Source organism: Neofelis nebulosa, chromosome 7, assembly GCF_028018385.1.
Source record: "Neofelis nebulosa isolate mNeoNeb1 chromosome 7, mNeoNeb1.pri, whole genome shotgun sequence".
NCBI lineage: Eukaryota > Metazoa > Chordata > Mammalia > Carnivora > Felidae > Neofelis > Neofelis nebulosa.
Window position 1 is genome coordinate 82,190,707 of NC_080788.1, and position 23,654 is coordinate 82,214,360.

General features: G+C 37.2%; 1 protein-coding gene across 2 annotated transcripts in view; it reads left to right on the top strand.

The window, feature by feature from the left end:
• Positions 1-23,654, top strand: part of NUBPL (NUBP iron-sulfur cluster assembly factor, mitochondrial) — a 240,162-nt gene that overhangs the window by 50,201 nt on the left and 166,307 nt on the right. The window contains exon 4 of one of the 2 annotated variants that reach the window (XM_058738760.1): positions 3,809-3,899. In XM_058738760.1, the coding sequence (XP_058594743.1) occupies positions 3,809-3,899 (91 nt within the window). Of the gene's footprint in view, positions 1-3,808; positions 3,900-23,654 lie in introns of those variants that run through there. The other variant, XM_058738761.1, reaches the window with a different exon arrangement.

Sequence of the window (23,654 nt, forward strand, 5' to 3'; positions counted from 1 at the left end):
TCAATTTTGGCAAACTGACCTGTGGACTAAATTCTCTTTGTTTTTGTAAATAAAGTTTTATTGGAACACAGCCATGCTCATTCATTACATATTGTCTGTGCTTTGATGCTACAGTGGTAGTGTTGAGTAGTTGTGGATCATATGATTCACAATGCCTAAAATAGTACTGTTTGGCCCTTTAGGGAAAAGTATGTTGTCCCCTGCTAAGTCTTTTGTAGTCAGATAATGTTAAAGTTCTGGTTATAGTTTCTCATCTTTAAGTGAGCAAAATACCACCTTGCACGATTGCTGTGAGGAGTCAGTGAGAAATGTAAATAAAGTGTTTAGCATGCCTGGCTTCAAGAAGGAATTCAAGCATTGGGGAGGTATAATTAGGGGAAGTTTAGGTGTTTATTTGGGTAATTTAGGATGGCATACTTTCTAAAAATTTTCTTTTTTTTTTTTTGTTATTTTTTTGACTTCTAAAATTTTTCTAAAATTTCTAAATTCTGATTTGTCCATAGAACTCTAAATTCTAATTCTACAGCCACTAGCCTGTAGAGGCCTAGTTTATCCAGGTTCTTAATAAAAATTGCTGATTAATTTCCCTCAATCTTCTTCTCCCTCCCTCCTTCTCTGCCTCTGTCCCTCTCATCCTTCCTCTTTCCTCTCTTTCTCTGACCTTCATACCTTAATCTCCTCTGTTTCCTTTTTGATGTATGTCAACTTTGGTACTAAATTTAGGTCAGTGAGTAACTATTCCTAGGGAGAGTATGCAGAAAACCTAACACATAGATTTTTTTTTATGTTTATTTTGAGAGAGAGTGCGAGTGGGGGCGGGGCAGGGAGAGAGCAAGAGGGAGAATCCCAAGCAGGCTGTCAGCTCAGAGTCTGATGTGGGGTTCAGTCCTATGAAGGAGATCATGACCTGGCTGAAATCAAGAGTCAGATGCTTAACTGACTGAGCCACCCAGGCACCCCTAGAAGATTCTCTGTTATCCTTAATTCCATTTTCTCGGAAACAGAGGAACTCTAAAATCTTGTAATCTCCCTCCCTACCAGCCCCTTATTATTATTTTTTTAAGTTTATTTATTTATTTTGAGAGAGTGAGGTGGGGGGAGAGGGAGGGGCAGAGAGAAAGGGAGAGAATCCTAGGCAGGCTCCATGCTTAGAGTCTGACGTAGTTCTTGAACTCATGAACCATGAGATCATGAGCTGAAATCCAGAGCCCAAAACTCAACTGACTGAGCCACCCAGGTGCCCCTGCTCACTTTATTCATATGTGATTATCCATATTAACAGCCATCTAGGTATGCGTAAAATCTGTTTCTACCATAGTAAATATTACGGCAGATCCTCAGTTTTGTCTTGAACCTTGATACCAAGGATTCACTTTTAGACAGGCATGGTTTTCTTCTGGGAGACAGGACAAATATTTGATTCTCCTTAACATTTTGAAGGAAACTTGAAAATCTAGTGATGAAAAAATTGACCCCAGCAGTCTTAGTTTGCAAGCTAATGAAACCAAACTTAAAAACTAAGTTATTTTACTTGACTTTACTTTTAGGAGATCAGTTTGAAACCTGGGACCTAACCTTTTCAAGTTTTTATAAAACTTATAAATAACATTAAACATTAAATAAGAGAGGGAAAAAATACCACTTAGATTATTTTTTGTTTTTATTGACATTTATTATTTTGTAGTAGTTTTTAGTTTTGTACGTACCATGAGAAAAGACATGGAAAAGAGGTAAAATTCTAGGATGATTTGATGTAGGCGGTGCCTGGCTGGGTCCAAGGACCAGAGTGGGGACTTCCCTATAAGACCAGCTAAGAGGGTCCTTGGCTTTGCACAGGATAGAAATCAAATGTGAGCTGGAGAAAGTGAAAGCAGAGTTTATTGAATGGCATGAGTGACAGAGAGTAACAGACGGTCTGGGAGATTAGGAAAGGAAAGGAGAATGCGTCTCATTGTTGCTTGGGGTTAGGGGTTTATATATGGGAAGGGGATCTAGGGTACGTGTTCCTTTGGGAATCCTGCGTAGGGTCCAATCAAAGACAAGTGTCAGGTGAGCAATAGGTGTTATTTCATAAATTACTGAAGGTAGCAATACTGATGCCAGTTTCAGCTGAGGTTTGTTCAAAGCTAATGTCCTGGAATATATTTGGGATCCAGCTCTTCTGAATGTTATCCGGTTTGGGGCCTAGGACAAAACTCAGAGAATGATTAACTTTTTTGCTTCTCCCTTAAAGTGGCGACATAGCTTCTTTGGCTTATTCAGAGACAAATAAGGATCATGAGTAAATGGGGCCTATCAGAAAAATGGAGTCTTTCTAAGTGTCTGGTTTTTGTTTTTGTTTTGTTTTTTTTTGCCAAAAAATGGAGTCTTTCTAAAATGGAATCCCTTCAGCTTCCTCACCTCAATGGTTATAGCATTAGCAGACCCTTGAATAATAGTATTGACAATTAGCTACATTTCTTAAGGTTTTAGTCTCTCTCATTTGAAAATCTTTTTATCTATAGTAAATTTAATTCTGTTTTGTTTAAATTAATTTGTTTGTGGTTTAAAAAGGAGTTGAAAACAGGTCAGAATTTCTCATTGACTGTTCCTACCTTTTTAAAGCTAATACTTTTCTCATTTATTTTACAGTAAGCTGAGATTTTGGTAGAGGCAGGTTTTAATCCTTAGTCCTCTAGGCTCTGTGAGTCATACAGGGACATTAAATGATTTTCTTAGAACTGCAGTTTGAGTCAGTATAAAGTTAGGGACATAAATGTTGAATGTACCTTATTTTATGTATTAATAGGAACCAGACAGCGAGGTTTAAAAAGTAATTTTGTGTCTGGAAATAGGTAGATAACATGGAAGATGGGGGATTATTTAATTAAAAATGAGGTTTTTTTTTTTTTTTTTTTTTTTTTTTTTTGAGAGGTTAAGAATTTTATCTTGCCAGGATACAGGGAAAGAGGGAGGAGAGTTCTGAGTCTTGGTGAAACGTAACTTAAGGACGTATAGTTAGCATTAGCATTCTGTTTGCTTATATATGGAAAAACCAGTAACAGATTGATTTAATGTATCAAAAGAGAAATAGGTGGGGGGAGAAAAAAAAAAGACATACTTGGGAATAGTGAATTTTGTTTACCTTTACTTGGCTGTGTTGCTGATGAACTGGCACCTAGAGACCAGTCAGAATATTCTGCCCTCGGGTAGCTAGATGGGTCATCAAAGAAAAACAGTTTTAGTTGTTTATGAATTCTCCAGAAGAGCTTGGATGTTTAACTGTGACTTGTGTGTAAGGAGTTGTCTCCGCATTATGTCTGCCACTACCCTCGTTAGCATTTCCGTGCTGGATCTGCATCAGAATTTCTCACTTGCACTATTATAGTCTTGTTCCCATGATTTTTTTTTTCCATTTTGTTATTCTTTGATGTGTTAGATGGGCTTTCTAAGGGTTAATGCTCCATCTTCCTGTGGTTTTGTTTGCCATTGTAAGTCCTTATTTTAACATTGTGTGTAATTTGTTAGTCTTCAGATCAAAAAGGTTTTAGTCTACTTGAGACTATATGGGAGATCTGAACCACAATGTGTAAGGTGTATGTAGGGGGTTTCTCTTGTCATTTTTCTAGAAGAAATTAGTAAACTAACAAAAAGTATTTGTCTAAGTAGTTGATAAGCTTTTACCTTACTGCTGCTTTGAAAATTTAGGTTAGGATTTTGGAATTTTTTTGTAAATTTTCTTTTTTTATAGTCAGATTTACTATTGCTATATATGTTATCTTTGATGAAGAGTGGAAATAATCTTACAGTAGATTCTGTTTCCTTACAGTCAAAGGCCATTGGTTTACTAGATGTGGATGTGTATGGCCCTTCAATTCCAAAGATGATGAATCTGAAAGGAAATCCAGAATTATCACAGGGTAAGTGAAGAAGAGATAGATAGTATGGTAATAGTTAGACTTTTTAAATTACCTCCTGAGTGTCAGGCATTGTGCCATGAACCATGTGCACCTTATACACAGTGCAGTATAGTAATTCTGAAATCAGACATGAAGCCTGACTGTCCAGCTTTGAATCCTAGCTGTCACTGACTGACTGTGTGGCTTTGGGTGAATTGTTTAACCTCTTTGTACCTCACCTCTGCCCCATATGTAAAGTCAGGTGAGCAATTACCAGAGTTGCTGTGAGAAATCACTCAATCAGAAATTGCTGTTCAGTGTAATGCATTTGAAACAGTGCCTGGCACATGGTCAGTCATCATCATTATCTCTTTATGTTAAATGTGTGGATGTATGGGAGTATTTGAATAGAAGGTATGTATTTGTGTTGGAAGACATGAAAATTATTTTTTATAATCAGATTTTTGTCATGTTTGTCTTAAAGTAGTTAAAAAACCCCTGAAAACATTAGTTTCTTTTCCCAGCCTTCACTGCTGTCGATAGGACAGAGTAATTTTTTGAGTAAATCTTTAATATTTACTGTGCTTGGTATTACACTTTCTTCCAAAGCTGTCAAATATAAAGCATGAAGAACAAGAAATGCTGTGATGAGAAAATGAAGTCTTGGAAAGGGGCGCCTGTCTGGCTCATTTTGTAGAGCATCAAGCCCCACATTGGGTATGGAGCCTACCTAAAAAAAAAGTATTGGAAACTGGTTTATTAAAATTTATTTCTAATTATAATAAGCATATAATTGACTAATTTCTTTTCATTTCTTATTGGGCTTTTTTATTTTCCATAGATCTAGGACACAATGATTATATTTACCATAGGTATTTATTGGATTATCTATGTAAATAATACAAGTATTTTGTATTTCATTATTAAATGTTAGTTAATTAGACATCGTCTACTATTGTTGAATGTGTTTGTTTGTGCTTTAGTTGCTGGAGTCAATTACAATGCTAAATTCTGAATTGTAGGAAACTTGAATATCTAGTGATGATAAAATTGACCCCAGCAGTCTTATTTTGTAAGCACCCACTTAGTTATTTTCTTGTTTCGTGAAAATGCTTTATTTTATATAACTTACAAAGCTAAGTTATTCTAGTTTCTTTGTTCTTTGTCCTTTTAGTGGAATGCATACTTGGTTTGTAGATATGTGACACATGCCAAGATGTCAAATTTCTTTCACAAAGAGGGAGTAATGAATTTGTGTACTTTAAATGATAGACTTATTACGTCTGTCTCTTGATTAAAGTAATGTGAAAACTGGTGTGTGCAGCACATGAATAATGGTGAAATGGAGCCCTTGGTGTCAGTTTTTTCTTAAGTAGTCTGTCCAGTCTATGCCAACATAAATACTTGAAGTGAACTTTAATTTCTTCTTGTTTTACTGAAGCTGTAATCTTAAATTTGATGTTTGCAAATTGGCTGCCATTAAATAGGCTTTCTGGTAAAGATGAGATACTAGAAATCTTGGAAAGCCTTAAAAGAACACTTCTTTTGTGTTGACAAGCTGATCTTAAGGCACCCCAAAAATAAATTGAGCGATTAAGGCATCATTCACTTAAAAGAATGTGGATTCTTAAACCCCAGCTTATCAATTATGTTTTGAATCTTAGATAAACCTGCCACTATTATACTAATTGGCATCATTTTGACATTTCTATATTTTATCGTGTTAATTTATCCTCTTATACTCTCTACTGCAGAAAACACAATACAATAAGAAATTATCTCATTAATAGCAAAGAAATTGTTTCAACAGGCCATAAATCTTTGTGTTTATGATTAGCACCTGCCACAAGACAAATAGGTGTTCTATGCCTCTCACTTTTTGAGTTAGATCAGAGAGCTGTCCTTATGATTACATGTAGACTAGTAGGGTGGAACATTTGTAATGTGGCCATATCTTTTTAGGGCTGTTTGTACTTCACATTGGTCTGTACTAGTCTAATTCCAAGTTAAAAAAAAAAAAAACAAACACAACTTTTTTTCTTATTTCCTAATCTTCTGATCATTCCCAGTGTTTCTCAAAATTATTTTCATGTTTTCAGTATCTTCTCTGATGAGAAAAAATTAAAAGAACTTGCTATTGTTGGTAGTGGAAGGATTAACTTGCAATTTTATTTTTAATACTGTTTATTTATGGGCCTTGTAAAATTTTTGCTTTTTATATTTCTTTCTTTCTTTCTTTCTTTCTTTCTTTCTTTCTTTCTTTCTTTCTTTCTTTCTTTCTTTCTTTCTTTTTTAATGTTTTATTTATTTTTGAGACAGGGAGACACAGAGCATGAACAGGAGAGGGTCAGAGAGAGGGAGACACAGAATCTGAAGCAGGCTCTAGGCTCCAAGCTGTCAGCACAGAGCCCGACACGGGGCTCGAACCCACGGACTGCAAGATCATGACCTGAGCTGAAGTCGGCCGCTCAACCAACTGAGCCACCCAGGCGCCCCAAATTTTTGCTTTTTAAAATAGACTTCATTATTGCTGATTCATAGTTACTTTAGTAATTTACTGGGTACTTTAGAAACCTTTGAGGGGCACTTTAACAAAACATTACTTTTATTTATTTTTTATTTTTCTTTTTTTACATGAGAATGACGCTTTATTTTTATTTTTGATTAAGATATAATTCACATATCATAAATGTCACCATTTCTTTCTCTCTTTGTTTCTCTTTTCTTTCTTTCTCTTTTGATGTTAACAGAAAATAAAGTATTTAGGAAAGTAGTTTGGTGAAAGCAGGATGAAAAATGAGTTTTGAAGGTAGAAGATATAGGAAATATTCATATGTGGGTTGGAGACTCTATAGGAAAAGGCAAAAAGCCATAAATAATAACACTATACGAAAAGGCATGAAAAGTTTTGACAGTCTAGATTTGGTGAGGCTAACTTAGAGAAGAAATTAGATATGCTACAGGAAAAAAATAATGAATTAAGTCATCTTTTTCACTTACCTTCTGGACCTCAACTCTAGATTTTGTGTATATGGTATGTATGTACCCATACAGGGTAATGGATTGAAATGAGATTTTGTTTGTCAAAATTAGATAGATTTTGTACACCCATGTTCATAGCAGCATTATACACTACTACTACTATTATTATGAATTGACTGTTCATTATTTCATTATGTGGAAGCTACCCAATTTCTATCGGTTCATGAATAGATAAGCAAAATGTGGTATGTATGTGCAATGGACGTTATTCAGTCTTAAAAAGGAAGGAAGGAGCTTCCCGGTTGGTGAACACATGATTTGGGGAGCATATGTCCTTGGAGAGGTCATGGAAGCTCTCTGCTCTTCCTCATATCTTGTCCTATGTGTCTCATCCATCTCGCTATTTCTGAGTTATATCCTTTTAATTTAATTTAATTTTACACTGCCCACATCTCTTCTTTTCTCTGCCCACAACACTGAGAACCAACCAATCATCTGAGTGATATTCTTTTATAATAAGCTGGTAATAACAGTTCCAGGGACTAGAATTTGGACATCTTTGGAAGACCATCATTCTTCATACCATACCACCCTTCTGTCCCCCCATCTCCCTCTACTCAAGGTTCTTGCCACTGTGAACAAGACTGCTATGAACATTCTAGGCATTGTCTTCTGTTGCACATCAGGAGAAATTTCCTTTCAATATGAGCCTGGGACTGTAATATCCAGGCCATGGGTTTGTGATGTTTGCATTACTTTCCAAAATGTTTGGATCAACTTATGCTCTGTTCATTGTATATAAGAGACATTATGGATCCACATCCTCTTTAAATAGGGCATAAAATGCTATCTCATTATGGTTAAAAAAACACAAAAAAACGAGGAAAGTCTGACATATTTTGCAACATGGATGCATCATGAAGACTTGCTAAGTAAGCCAGTCACAAAAAAGACAAATGCTGTATGATTCCCCTTATATGAGGCATTTGGAATAGTCAGAATTATAAGAAGTAGAATAATGATTGACACGATCTGGTGAGGAGGGGAGAATGGATAGATACTGTTTAATAGTTTCGGTATTTACGAGATGAAAAAAGTTTTGAAGGTGGATAGTTGTGATGGTTGGACAGCATTTGGAATCTATTTAATACCACTGAACTGTAGGCTTAAAAATGGTTAAGATGTAAATTTTGTTATGTATATTTTACTACAATGAAAAAAATTAGAAAAATATATTAAATAGACTTGCTCTATTTCTTGAATAGTGTCTTGAATACATAGTTTCTTGAATAGTGTCTATAATATCGACCCAGTAATTCTATTTGCTAAAAGAGCTATCATTACTGGAGGAAAACAATAGTGAAGTTTCATTGGGAGATTTAGTAATTTAGTTCTAAGCCTTCTCTACGTTTCAGCTGCTCACTGCTCTACAATTTAGAAATTGTAATCTAAAATTTTATTTTCATCTCACGGAAAGGAAGAGAACTTAATACATTTAAAATCTTTAATGTTATCATTACCAATATTACCATTAAAAAATTTTTTTTTATGTTTATTTTTGAGAGAGTGCGCACACATGTGAGCAGGGGAAGGGCAGAGAGAGGGAGAAAAAGGATCTGAAGCAGGCTCCATGCTGACGGCAGAAAGCCCAATGTGGGGCTCGAATTCATGGAACCCTGAGAGAATGACCTGAGCCGATGTCGGAGGCTTAATCAGCTGAGCCACCCAGGTGCCCCAGTATTAACATTTGTAATATTACCAGTATTGTAAAGCCCTGTATGATCTGATCCCCACCTTCTGTCTACCTCTACAGTCCCAATTCCAACAAGCTTGCTTTGTTATTCAGTGAACACCAGTCACAGTGACCTCTATTTCTAACATGCCAACCTCTGTGCTCAGGTATCTCCATTTTCATTCTCTCTGCCTGAAATGCCTTCCACCTTTACTGTCTTCTCCCCCCTCCCCGTCCCCCTCCAGTTTCTACTCCTCAGGTCTTAGTTTTAATGTGTTTTCTTGCATGAAGCTTTCCTTCTTTGACTCCTCAGACTCCTTATTTCAGTTGCAGAATAGAGTTTTTGTGTTATCTGTCTAATTTTTTAAATCTCCCCTACTATGATACTATGTGCACAGAGCAGAGGCTTTCTTGCCTGGTTTGTTTCTCTGATGCTTGGTATATAGTAGATATGCAATTAATCTTAGTTGAATAAAGAACATAATCACTCCTGCCAGGTTTCTTGTACGTTAGTTGTATACTCTATTTTCTGTTTTGGGTATATGAGCAACTTAATTTGCAAACACGTACATTTTTATGAATAATAAAAGCAGTTTGAAGACATTATCTTTGTTAATCTTTGTGATATATCTGAATGGTTGTCTTATGCTACATTTTCCCCCATTCTTAGAAAAAGGAGAAAAGAAAGGATCTGTATGGCTTGGCTTTGGAGAATTATGTGGAGTAAGTTGATTGTTCCAGTTGTTTCAATATGAAAGGACAGTGCCAGTCTTGCCTCATATGGTAGCTTTGAAATGTTGAATATTGCTGTGTTTACTCATAAGCAGTAGAGTCTTGTAAGGCCTGAATTTGAGCTCTGATGGAAAGGGCAGTGTTCAGAATCCCAGTGTTGGGAATATGAACAACCTGGAAAAAGAGAAGGAACTAGTAAGTATACACCATCACTCTTTCCTCTGACTGTCGTCCTCATTGCCAAGCTAAAAGAGTTCATAAACACTAAAACAAATATCTTACTTGAGATTTTTTTTTTTTCTGGATATTGGTATTGTAACGGGTTAGGAGAAGTGGTGAGTGAGGAAGCAGTGACGGTAAGGTTTTGATTTTATTCTGCTGTCTCTGTGGTCTTCCAATTAAGGAAAAGAAAGCAGAAATAGCAGATTGCATTTTAATGGACTTTGAGATTTCCTTTGCAGGATATAAACCACAAACTTTCTTTTGAACTGGGTTCCCCAGAAAGCAAAGCCCTATGCACTGCTAATTTATTAGGAAGTGGAAATCCAGACTGAGGAAGGAGGCAAGGATGGAGAGCTAATGTGCAACTTCTGTCAAGCTGGCTGTCACTTATGTGACAGATTGCTTGACTGCATGGGGTTATGTATATGGGAGGCAAGGGGAAGAATTAAAAAAAATTTTTTTTAATGTTTATTTAATTTTGTGTGTGAGAGAGAGAGTGCGAGTGATGGAGGGGCAGAGAGAGAGAGGGAGCCACAGAATCTGAAGGCTCAGAGGCTCCAGTCTCTGAGCTGTCAGCACAGAGCCCGATGCAGGGCTCACACCCACAGACCGTGAGATCATGACCTGAGCCGAAGTCGGACTCTTAATCAACTGAGCCACCCAGGTACCCCCAGGGGAAGAATTTTTAAAAAATGTTTATTATTTTGACAATGAGAGAAAGAGAGAGAAAGAGAGAATCCAAAGCAGGCTCTGTGCTGTGAACTCAGAGCCTGACAGAGGGCTCAGTCCTACAACTGTGAGATCATAACCCGAGCTGAAATCAAGAGTCAGATGCTTAACCAACTGAGCCACCCAGGCACCTTGGAAAGGGGAAGAATTTATTTAATGGTCCTTTTCCCATTGTCCAAAGACTTACCTCTGTAGATGGGAACTCACCTATATTTCCAAGATCTGTGAGTGAGTCCCAGTGGAGTCCTGTGGCGTCCTGTGCTTTGGCATCAAGTAGGACATTTTTGGGGTGGGAAGTGAAAGGCCTTTGAAGGCTTGAAGTGAGGTACTTTCAAATAGCCCGTGTGTGTGACACTGGTCAGAGCCTATGCAGAGCTGTGGCTGGAATGAGAGATGAATGAGGCTAAAAGAGTGTGGGGAAGTCACGTGGGACTTCGATGCATGCAGATGGAGGCGGGGAGCTGATCTCTTCTATACCCAGACAACTATTTCAGTGAATCCCTTATTGACTGATGCTAGGACATAATGACAGGGAACCAAGAAAGTGTAGGATTCTTTCCAAATTTTGATATCCTGAATTCTTAAGAGCATGTGAATTGATCCCTCTAATCTAATAAACTAATACATTTCAGAGTTTTATTTCCCAAGGGAGTGCACTCCTCAAAGGAATATTTGAGTAATAGAAATTCAGTTTCATAGTTGTCCTCTGTAAGATTTATATGGAAATAAAATATATAATTTTTTACTCATTTATTTTTTTCAGCTTGGTAATATTTGATTTTTAAAAATGTATGGGGCGCCTGGGTGGCGCAGTCGGTTAAGCGTCCGACTTCAGCCAGGTCACGATCTCGCGGTCCGTGAGTTCGAGCCCCGCGTCAGGTTCTGGGCTGATGGCTCGGAGCCTGGAGCCTGTTTCCGATTCTGTGTCTCCCTCTCTCTCTGCCCCTCCCCCGTTCATGCTCTGTCTCTCTCTGTCCCAAAAATAAATAAAAAACGTTGAAAAAAAAAATTTAAAAATGTAGTGCAGTATTTTTTCTATAGTCATACTATGTCGTATATTATGTGTACATGACACGTACATTTTTAATTTTTAAAATATAAAATTTGGTAGTATCAAACCTCAAATCTGAAAACTTGGCTTCCGACTTCGGCTCAGGTCATGATCTCACAGTCCATGAGTTCAGGCCCCGCGTCGGGCTCTGTGCTGACAGCTCGGAGCCTGGAGCCTGCTTTGGATTCTGTGTCTTCCTCTCTCTCTGCCCCTCCGCTGCTCATGCTCTGTCTCTCTCTGTCTCAAAAATAAATAAAAACATTAAAAAAAAAATTAAAAATAATTGGCTTCTTTATGATTGAGGTTTTGGGGGGACATGTAATGCTAATCAGTTTTAAGTACAGTAATATTGTGGGGATTCGTACTCTGGTGTACCAGCCAAGTTGAGATAAACACGAGTCCATCAGTAAGCCACTTTCTTTTTTCTTTTTTTTTTTTTTTCCTTCCAAGATTTTATTTAGATTCAAGTTAGTTAACATATAGTGTTGTATTGGTTTCAGGAGTAGAATTTAGTGATTCATCACTTAACATGTAACACCCCGTGCTCATCCCTACAAGTGCCCTTTCTCCTTAATACCCATCCCCATTCCCTCACCGACCACCCCTCCAACAACCCTCAGTTTGTGCTCTATAGTTAAGAGACTCATGATTTTCTTCTCTCTCTGTTTTTATCATATTTTATTTTTCCTTCGCTTGCCGGGTGCTAGGGTAGTTCTATTTTTAACTTTTTGAGGAACCTCTATACTGTCTTTTAGAGTAGCTGCACCAGTTTGCATTCCCGCTAACAGTGTAAGAGTTTCCCTTTCTTCGCATCCTCACCAACACCTGTTTTTTCTTGTGTTGATTTTAGCCATTCTGACAGGTGTGAGGTGGTATCTCATTAGTCACTTTCTTATTTCAAACAAATGATTGCACAATTTGGTATTGCATGTTGTACACTTGGTCAAAGCCTCACAGTTAGCAAGAATTGTTCTGACTGTGAGATTTGGGCAAGAATAGCAACTAAAATTGAGACACCAGTCTTGATAATATGAGTTTAGATGGCTGTGTTTGGATATATTAGTAGTCGCCATAATCAGTGGAGAAACAATTTAGGGCTTCTTACTTATAAATGCCCTTATAATTTACTTATAAATTTATCCCAAATTCTGTGGCTGGGAAAACACACACACATACATACACACATATATTTAAGTAAAGCATCTTCTAAAATTCTGTTACTTGCACCCTTACTAGCACTGACTTGAAAGTGGTTGCTTTTTAAAATAAATTAGGCTTATTTTATACCTAGTTTTAAAATTTGCTTTTGTATTAAAAGTGAAGTGTTGAAGACATTATTTCCATTTGTTTAGCAAATATTTATTGGGTATATTCTATAGTTAGAAATTAGTAGGCATAAGAAGTATTTGGTTCCTTGGCTGTCAGATCAAATAAGGTTTGATGCCCATTCTGTTGGAGCTTATACTAGATACACTAGTCAACGATCATAAGCATATTAAGCTTAAGTAAATGCTTTAATAGAAGTGTAAGCATGCTTCTTTGCAAACCGAGATGGGGACTCTAAATCATACCAGGAATTTAGAGAAGTCTTGGAGGAGTGAATTTTGAGTTAAATTTTGAAAAACGGATGTGCCAGGAGTTTCTTGTGAGAAGGGGTTGGGGATTGCGGCACCTGGTTGGCTCAGTCAATTAAGTGTCTGACTTTGGCCTAGGTCATGATCTCATGGTTCATGAGTTCGAGCCCCACATTGGGCTCTGCACTGGCAGTGTGGAGCCTGTTTGGGATTCTCTCCCTACCCGCCTCTCCCTTACTTATGTTCTGTCTCTCAAATAAAAATAAAACAAAACAAACAAACAGAAGAAGGGGTTGTGGATTGAAAGTGAGGAGGACATTCTAGGCAGAGAGTGTCCTGTGTTAAAAGCCTACAGAGTGCAAGTTGTTTGGTATGCCAGAAGTGAAGAATCTCGGTGGGTGAGTTGCAAGAGTAAGACTGGGTCCAGAAAGGTAGCTGACAGTCTTATCATAAATGGCTTCTCGTGTTTATTTGAGGAAATGAAGTGTAACTCACAGGCTATGAAAAAATGTCATGGATTTTAAGGAGGGGAGTGACACTGTCAGTTCTGTGATCTAGGAAGATCATTTTGGCAGCATGATGGAGGAAAGATAATAAGACCAGTTTGGGGGGTTGGGGCAGTTAGGTTGCTATGATACTGATGCAGGTCAGACGTGATAAGGCCTGATTTAAGTCTGTAGCAGTAGAAATGGAGAGGAAGAGAATAATTGAAAGATACTAAAGAAATTGAATGAATAGGTTTTGGTAATTCATTGAATATGAATGAGAAAAAGGTCTCTAGGATGGCTCCTGGATTTCTGGGTTGAGTGATTGTGTAGATAGTTAGGTCATTCATCAAGATAGAGCAAAGAGAAAGGAATACATTTAAGGAGAAGAGTAATGAGTTAAGGTTTATTGAATTTGATGTCCAAAGAGAATTCATCAACATGTGTTTGGAATGTATTGAGTTTAGGAGAAGGGTTTGGACTAAAGATACAGATGTGGGAGTTAGCTCGCTCACGCTCTCTGTCTCTCTCCCTCCCTGCCTCTCTTCCTCCTTCTCTGTGTGTGTTATGTGTGTGTGTGTGTGTGTGTGTGTGTGTGTGTGTGTGTGTTATGTGTGTGTGTGTGTATGTATGATACTTGAAGTTGTTAGTTTAGATCACTGATTTTCATCCAGGAGTGATTTTTCTCTCAGGAGACATTTGGCAGTAAATAGAGATTTTCAGGTTTTCGATTGTCACAATTGATGGATCTGGTGGGTAGAAGCCAGGGATGCTACTAAATATCCTGCAATGCACAAGGCATCCCTTTACAACAAATTATTACCTGGTCCAAAATATGTCAGTTCTGCCATGGTTGAGATATGATAACCCTGAAGAATTTTAGAGGGAGTCAAGTATAGGACTGAGGATAGAATTGGGGGAAGTAACATAAAGGGGCCAGAGAAAGACTGAGAAGGGGTGACTAGAGACTCAGAAGACAAGGAAAGTACTGCCCCTTAGAAGCCAAGAGGGAGTTTTAGGAGAAAATGGTAAACATTTTCAGAGCAGCTAAATAAGGTAAGAATTGAAAATTATATATGTATTTTTATTTTTTATTTTTTCTTTATTTTTTTTTTTTTAAATTTTTTTTTTTCAACGTTTTTTATTTATTTTTGGGACAGAGAGAGACAGAGCATGAACGGGGGAGGGGCAGAGAGAAAGGGAGACACAGAATCGGAAACAGGCTCCAGGCTCCGAGCCATCAGCCCAGAGCCTGACGCGGGGCTCGAACTCACGGACCGCGAGATCGTGACCTGGCTGAAGTCGGACGCTTAACCGACTGCGCCACCCAGGCGCCCCTATATGTATTTTTAAAGTGTATTTATTTATTTTGAGAGAAAGAGAGCATACACGTGTGTGTGTGTGTGGGGGGGGGTGCTGGTGCAGAGAGAAGGGGAGAGAGAGAATCCCAAGCAGGTTCTGTGCTGTCAAGCTCAGAGCCTAATGCAGGTTCAAATTCATGAAGCGAATGACTTGAGCCGAAATCGAGAGCTAGATGCTTAACAGACTGAGCCACCCAGGCGCCCTGAAAATTATATTTTAAATTTAACAGTATGTTCCAACTACTGTTTTGAAGACATCTCAGTACACTTGTATTGTGCTTCTTGAAGAAACATATTTTGTAAGTATTTCTGACCCTTGGCAAATCAATCATTTGGGAATCAGTTATTGAACAGGTCTATAAAGGTACTGTGTTTGCTCTAGGGAATAAAGATGAATACGATATAAACTCTGTTCCTCTTGAGGAGCTCACAGTCTAGTTTGGGAGATGAAAAATGTTCTCACGCTAAGTAACAGAGGATTGTAGAAACAGAAAAAACTTCTGATCTTGCTGTGATACAGTCCAGCCAACCCTGGACCCTGATAAAGCTTTCAACCATTGGTCACAAAAAAGAGCAAGAGACTTGGTCATTTGTTTTTAAAGAGAGATGTTTATCTTTTAGATTTTGATATTAAACAAAAAATGAACATTCAAACTATGGGTGATATATTCCATCTGTCATGAACAAAATATGTATGTGTGATGTTTTATTTATAAATCACGGTATAATCTACCACCTTCTACTACTTGCACCCCAAAATAGTCCTTTACCTTTACTGCCTGAGGCTTGTCTTGTCTCCTCTGTAACCTTCCGCCTTCCTCTCTACTGACTTCTGTTTCTTTTTAATCTCAAACAGAGACTAGAAATGGTAGCAGTAACTGGGGACTGTGGACATTTGAAAGTTCTCTGGAGAATCTGTAGGTTTATCCTGGAGTTGGATTATACTCTTATTTATCTCCTTCCTCCAAAACAAACCACAGCTGTCTACCATCTAATTCCATGTTTGACCTGAGGTAGGGAGTGGGACTTTTTCTCACAAATCTGTATGTTTTCAGGGTTCCTAGTTTAGATTGTAAATTTTCTTATTCTACTCATCTTCAACTTCTGAGTGTTCCATTATAGCTTAATATAGTGTAGTAGTGCTCAAAACTTTTTCGGTCTCTGGAGCCTCTTATGCTCTTAAAAAATATTGAGGATCACAAATGTAGGTTATATTTATCAATATTTAGCAATATAGAAATTAAAGCTGAGAAATTAAAAAAAACATTTGTTAATTCATTAAAAATTACAAACTTGTAAACTTGTTAATATAAATAACATTTTAACAGAAATAACTATTTCCTGAAGTAAAAAATTAGTGAGATTGGTGGTATTGTTTTACATTTTTGTAAATTATTTTAACGTCTGACCTGATAGAAGACTGCTAGATTTTCATATCTACTTTAGCATTCACTCTGTTGTGATATGTTGTTTTGGCTGAAGTAAATGAGGAAAATCCAGCCTCATATGGACATGTAGTGGAGAAAGGAAGGATATTTTAATAGTTATTTCAAAAAGTAATGGATTTGCTTCTTTGATACTACACCACAATTTTGACAAGTGTTTTCTTCTTAGAGATTAGTTACACTATGGAATCTGAGGCTATCAGTGAACTTTTCATAGTCTGTTATATTTAAATCTTTGGTCTATCTTAGGCTTTGAGTTGGATTTTATAACGTGTTGTCATTTAGAGATGTTAGTTCATTGATTTATGCTGGTCTTCTAAATGTTTACACATTTCATTATATAATATAAAAAATCCATTTACTAATAATGTATTATTATGGTCTTAATAGACAGTTCTTTAGGTATCAGGAAGTTGTAAAACTCATGGTGACCATATACAGGTTTTTCAAAAATTCTAATTTTACTTGAAAGCTTTCAGTTAGTCATAGAGAAAAATATTGTCAGTTGTGTGATTTGAAGTGACAGACTCACTTTATTTTTTATGCTAAACATCTAAATCTGAAGCGCCATCATTTGTCTGTTTGTCTTTCAGGTAAAAATGGTGTTCTATGAAAACATACATGTCGTTTAGCTTACAGCTCAGTTGCACAGGTGCACTCCCTTGAGGCAGCCATTGTAACAGCCTTCCTAATGCAGCGTACAGCAGAGGTGCGTTTTGTGTACCTCTTGTTTCATCCTACAGAATTCTAAAAATGCCATGAACTCTAGGGTCAGGATTTAATACATTAAATAATTGCCGTTACTTCATCCAGGACATTCTTCAGTGAAATTTGCGTTTATTTTTATTTCTGTGCTTGGTGGTAAAAATGATGACTTTATTTTTTTTTTTTTTTTTTTTTTTTTTTTTTAAATCTTTTTTCAACGTTTTTTATTTATTTTTGGGACAGAGAGAGACAGAGCATGAACGGGGGAGGGGCAGAGAGAGAGGGACACACAGAATCGTAAACAGGCTCCAGGCTCCGAGCCATCGGCCCAGAGCCTGACGCGGGGCTCGAACTCACGGACCGCGAGATCGTGACCTGGCTGAAGTCGGACGCTTAACCGACTGCGCCACCCAGGCGCCCCAAAAATGATGACTTTAAAATACAGTTTGGTGTCATTGCCTTGATTTGTACCAAGGTGCTGGCAGTTTACCTACTATTGTTTTTGGACCACCAGTGCAAAAGTCAACTCAGTTAAAAGGCAATAATATCTTAGTGTTATTATGAAAATAGTTTTACCTTCTTGGATCATCTGAAGGGTTCTTTCTTGGGGATCCCCAGAGGTCCAGTGACCATACTTGGAGAACTGCTGATTTAATGGAAGGTCTTCAACCAGAAGTTAGAAGTCTTAGTTTCTGGTTTAGTAATTCTTATTATGGATTTCATGAAATTATTGGCCTCATTTTTTCCCCTTTCCTTTAAAAAAATGATGTAGAAGTGATTGCTTTACAAATAAAGTAGTTAAAAATTCAGATGGGTCTACCATCTTTACAACCACTTTTGTTTTCATAGCAATTAAGTAGCCGTAGCCAGCTGTATTAATCTGGGTTCTTCGGAAAACCAGAACCAATAGGAGGTATAGATAGATGTAAGGAATTAGCTTACGTGGTTAAGGAGACTGAGAAGTCCCAAGACCTGCACTCAGCAAGCTGGAGACTCAGGAGAGCTATTTGTATAGTTCTACTCTGAATCCAAAGGCTTTGAAAACCAGGAGAGCCAATGGTATAAATTACATTCTGAGTTTGAAGGCAGTGGAGGACTGATGTCTCAGCTTGAAGACTGGCAGAGTGAACAAATTGTGCCTTATTCTGCCTTTTTGTTCTATTCTGGCCTTCAGTGGATTGGATGGGGCCTACCCACTTCAGGGAGGATAGTCTGCTTTATGCAGTCTTGCTTCAAATGTTTATCTCATCCAGAAAGACCCTCACAAGAATACCCAGAATAATGTTAAATCAGTTATCTAGGTACCTCATGGCCCAGTCAAATTGACAAAATTAACTACCACATTACTGGACCTCGCAGCCATGCTCTTCATCTAATTTGTATATTCATGAACCTTGATAATGTGAAATGCATTTCCAGTGGTCCCATTTCTTTCCAGTATAGAGATTATCCCTTTGTTTGTAGAATAACCTCAGTCTCATTCTGAGGATCTGTTTCCTGGGTCACTTTCCAACAAAAGATATAGCATGATCAAGATTATTTGAGATGGACTATTGATAAAGATGTATAAGAAGTATGAGGAAAGCACATGAGATAGAATAACTGTTGAATACCAGTGGAGCAGTTACTACCCCTAGGCCTACAGAAGTGAGCGGATGAAGCATATCCAGATCTAGAAGGAGACAGTCTGCCTTGGGAGGAGCAGTGACACTCAGTGGAGGGACCCAGCCGGCCCAAGATCACCGCACAGAGAGAAAACCAGGAAATGAAATACACCCCTGGCCTCCCTATCCTTCCTCTTTCTGATCTGCTTTTGATGCAGTCCATACAGGAATCCCCAGGTGAGAGGACAGGGCACACTGGAAGGGCAAATGACAGATAATTAGCAAAGAGTGGGACCTGGGTTATTGTAGCTGCCTGCCCCCGCACGCCTTTTTTTCTCCAGCAACAGAGGTATTTCAAGACACAAACCTAGGATTTGAAATGAGAGAAAAATCCATCTTACAGATTGTCATCTGCTTGCCTTTCTGTATGTATATAGTGTATGCACTGATATGCACTGAAGAATTAATGAAAGCAGTGAGGAAGAAATAATGTTACATTATCTAGATTCCATTAAATTCATCAGCAAATTTGTGTTATAGATAAGGAGGGTAATATAAAAATATAGTTTGCCCAGAGTAATAGGCTAGTATCTGGGTACTCCATAACCCACAATGTATTTGTGCATAAGAAAATTATCAGAGGAAAAGAGAAGAAAATCTTGATCTATGTCAAAGTGGTTTATTCAACTCTGAAACATAATAGTGCAATTATTTATATGTAAAATGTGTTTATATGTCAGTTGTATGTTACATGCCTCTTCTATTTTTAACTTATTTATAGACATAGATAGGTAAATTTAGGTTTAAGTCAGTCTTTCTATAAGTCATTAAGAAGAACCTTGGTGGAGAAGAGGCATTTCTTGTTATAAACAGACTGAGAAAATTTAATTATCAACAAATTTAAAACATGAGTTAAAATGGCTGCTGCTCTTTATCTTTAGCTGTGTGTGTAAATCTCAGTTTGTAGTATTATAAAATTATAGAGTCCACAAATGTGTGATAAGTGGTGATCTGGCTTCTGCCCAAACACCTCCAGTGAGGGAGATTTTGCTGTTTCATGACGGGTCAATTTGATGTTGTTATTTTGAACAAAAATTTGCCTCTTTATAACTTTGACATCCTTTTACTAGTTCTGCCCTCATGAGAACCACCTAGTCTATTTTCTTCTGATAACCTGTGAAATGTTTGTACACCATAATCGCAGCCTTAAGTGTTTTCTCAGCTATACAGTTTCTAGCCTTCAGCATTTGCTCATATTAATGCAGTTTTGAGTATGCTGACCATTCTAGCTATTTTTCTGGCCATGGCTCACTTTGTCAGTGTGCTGCTATATAAAATTGCCCAAATTTGAACATTATTTCTTGGCCTATTCTGAAGTGATGTACTGAATGCATTTTTAATTACCAAATACAAAATGGTGAGCGATGCAATGAAAGAGTAAAAGGGATAGAATTAGTTCTTTACACTACTTCTTTGCGGTTATGCTTACTTAACCCCCATGATTATGGAAGTAAGTAAGGAAACAGCTGGGTTCATCAGATTCTTTTAATCTCTTATTTCCCTTTTACTTGTCTGTGATTCCCCCCTCCCCACCCCCCAACATCTAAGTTCCTTAGCTCTATGGAATAGACAAACCACAGTCAATGTGAGATACTTGAATTTACACACTGAAACTTTATTTAGGCTTACTCATTTTCAAAAGCCCTCACAGTTTTGATACTTGGACTATTGTGATGTTTATGTTCCCTTTTTGCTATCTAGTTTATTGCTACCCATAGAAAAGATGGACTATTTCTTGGCCTTAGTAAGATATCTGATCACCCTTTGAAAAGATTAGGGTTTTATGGTTAAGAAGACTGTATTAGTAGTTAGCCGTGAATGTCAAGTAATAAATAATGGTGGGCATGTCAGGTTTTGTTTTATAACCATGATTTATATCATACCTAATGGTTGGTTATCATTTTGTAAAAGTAAAGCAGTAAATTACAAACTAATTTCTTGTTGCATCTTTTCCTGTCAATAAAAAGAATGCAGCATTGTGGCATTGAGTCAGATGAGAAAGATAAGAGGAAAAAGCAGAATCCATTCAGTCAATAAAGAGATTAGTTGCATTTGAGTATAATGTACAGAATATGACCAGCTTAAAGCAGCCAATTACTATTTTTAATTTTCAAATTTTTTATTTTTTATGGCTCAAACACAAGGAAATTATTTATTTATTTATATTAAAAAAATTTTTATCTAAATCCTAGCCAATTAACATATAGTGTAGTAATGGTTTCACAAGTAGAATTTAATGATTCATTACTTACATATAACACCCAATGTTCATTCCAACAAGTGCCCTCCTTAATGCCTATCACTAATTTAGCCCATTCCCCCACCCACCACCCCTCCAACAACCCTCAGTTTGTTCATGTATTTAAGAGTCTCTTGTGGTTTGCCTCCCTGTCTGTTTTTATCTTATTTTTCCTTCCTTTCCCCTATGGTCATCTGTTTTGTTTCTTAAATTCCACATATGAGTGAAATCATATATTTCTCTTTCTCAGATTGATTTACTCTGCTTAGCATAATACACTTCAGTTCCATCCACGTTGCAAATGGCAAGATTTCATTCTTTTTCATCGCTGAGTAGTAATTCCATTGAGTATATACACCACATCTTCTTTATCCATGCATCAGTTGATGGGCATTTGGCCTCTTTCCATATTTTGGCTATTGTTGATACTGCTGTTATAAACATTGGGGTGCATGTGACCCTTTGAATCAGTATTTTTGTATCCTTTGGATAAATACCTAGTAGTGCAATTTCTGGGTTATAGGGTAGTTCTATTTTTTATTTTTTGAGGAACCTTCATACTGTTTCCCAGAGTGGCTGCACCAGTTTGCATTCCCACCAGCAGTACAAAAGTGTTCCCCTTTCTCCGCATCCTCACCAATGTCTGTTGTTTTCTGAGTTTTTAATGTTAGCCATTCTGACAGGTGTGAGGTGGTATCTCATTGTGGTTTTGATTTGTATTTCCCTAATGATGACCATTTGTTCATGTCTGTTAGCCATCTGGATGTCTTCTTTGAAAAAGTGTCTATTCATGTCTTTTGTCCTTTTCTTTACTGAATTATTTGTTTTTTGGGTGTTGAGTTTGCTAAGTTCTTTTTTTTTCCCCCCATGGTGAAATGAGGCTTTAATCAATGTTCTTGCAAGAGTGGGTGTCAGGCACACTCGGGGTGGTTACAGAAGACAATTTATCTCCTAGCATGCAAGCCCCTCCCCTGATTTCTCATTGGCTGAGCACTACAGAGGTTATAGCCTTACCCAGAGGTCGCCTATGCCTATGTAAGGCAAAAAGTAGTCTGACTGGAAAAAATGTACCTTCCTTGCGCTCATGCAGAGACTTCACTTCTTTGGTGCATGGTCATTGCAAAATTTGTGAATTATGAGTGTGCAAAATGGAGAGGGCAAGAATAACCAGGAAGTGAAGGGTCTAAGGGTTTGGGACTCCATTGTGTGTGTGTGTGTGTGTGTGTGTGTGTGTGTGTGTGTGGCGGGGGGGGGGGAAGGGGGTTGTATATATTTCCAATAGGTTGTAAATCTGTTGTTAACTAGACAGCACAGCTTTTATTTGGTATTTCTTTCTTTTTCCAGCTATATATATTTTTTAAATTTATTTTTTAAATATAATTTATTGTCAAATTGGCTAACATACAGTGTGTAAAATGTGTTCTTGGTTTTTGGAGTAGATTCCCATGGTTCCTTGCTTACGTCCAACACCCAGCGTTCATCCCAACAAGTGCCCTCCTCAATGCCCATCACCCATTTTCCCCTCTCCCCCACCCAGTTTGCTAAGTTCTTTATAGATTTTGGATACTAACCTGTTATTGGATATGCCATTTGTAAATGTCTTCTCCCATTCTGTCAGTTGCGTTTTAGTTTTGTTGATTGTTTCCTTTGCTGTGCAGCAGCTTTTTGTCTTGATGAAGTCCCAATAGTTCATTTTTGCTTTTGTTTCCCTTGCCTCTGGAGATATGTTGAGTAAGAAGTTGCTGTGGCTGAGATCAAAGGATTGCTGCCTGTTTTCTCCCCTAGGATTTCAATGGTTTCCTGTCTTACATTTGGGTCCCTTATCCATTTTGAGTTTATTTTTATAAAACAAACAGTTAAATGTTGTATTAGGAGGTTGCTTAAAAAATGGAAGGAATGTATGATATATTGGGGTGTAAGAAGAGTTATGAGCTTGAAAATTTCTAGTAATACAAGAAGAAATTTACATACAACTCTCCTGGAAGGCGCCCCTAAGTCCTGTGATCCTTTCTTGACTCTCTGAAAATCAGTATCCCTAAACCGTATCTTGGGAAACATGCTACCTTTACTTATGATACAGTTCTATTAACATTTTTATATTGTTTAGGAAAAAGTTTTATAATCATTGTAATAATATATGTGTGTATTTGTTTTTAAAGGTGCTTGAAATTTTTAAGAGAATCAAATATACTAGAGAATCTGACACGTTAGCTTTGCAATTTTAATTTGAAATGTTGGATACTGTATATTAAGTATATAGTAGGTGCTCAGTAAATAGTTGAATTTGTGCATGAATGGATAGATTTCTCATAAGTGATTAGTGTTTGTTGATCATTGAAAATAAAATTCATCTTTATAGAATTATAATTTCTTATAGTTACAGCTATTATATAAGTTACCTTTAATCCTAAATGACACAGAATGAAATTAAAATACTATTTATATGTTTAATTTATTTTTTTAATTTAAATTTTAGTTAACATACAGTGCAATATTGGTTTCAGGAGTAGAATTCAGTGATTCATCACTTACATATAATACCCAGTGCTCATCACAAGTGCCCTCTTTAATATCCACCACTCATCTAGTCCATCTCCCCCCTAGCTCCCTCTGTTAACCAACAGTTTGTTCTCTATCATTAGGAGTCTCTTGTACTTTGTTTCCCTCTCTTCTCTCCCCCACTTCCCATAGTTCATCTATTCTGTTTCTTAAATTCGACATATGAGTGATATCATATGATACTTGTCTTTCTCTGATTGACTTATTTTGCTTAGCATAATACATTCTAGCTCCATCCACGTCATTGCAAATGGCAAGATTTCATTCTTTTTGGTCTCTGAGTAATATTCCATTGT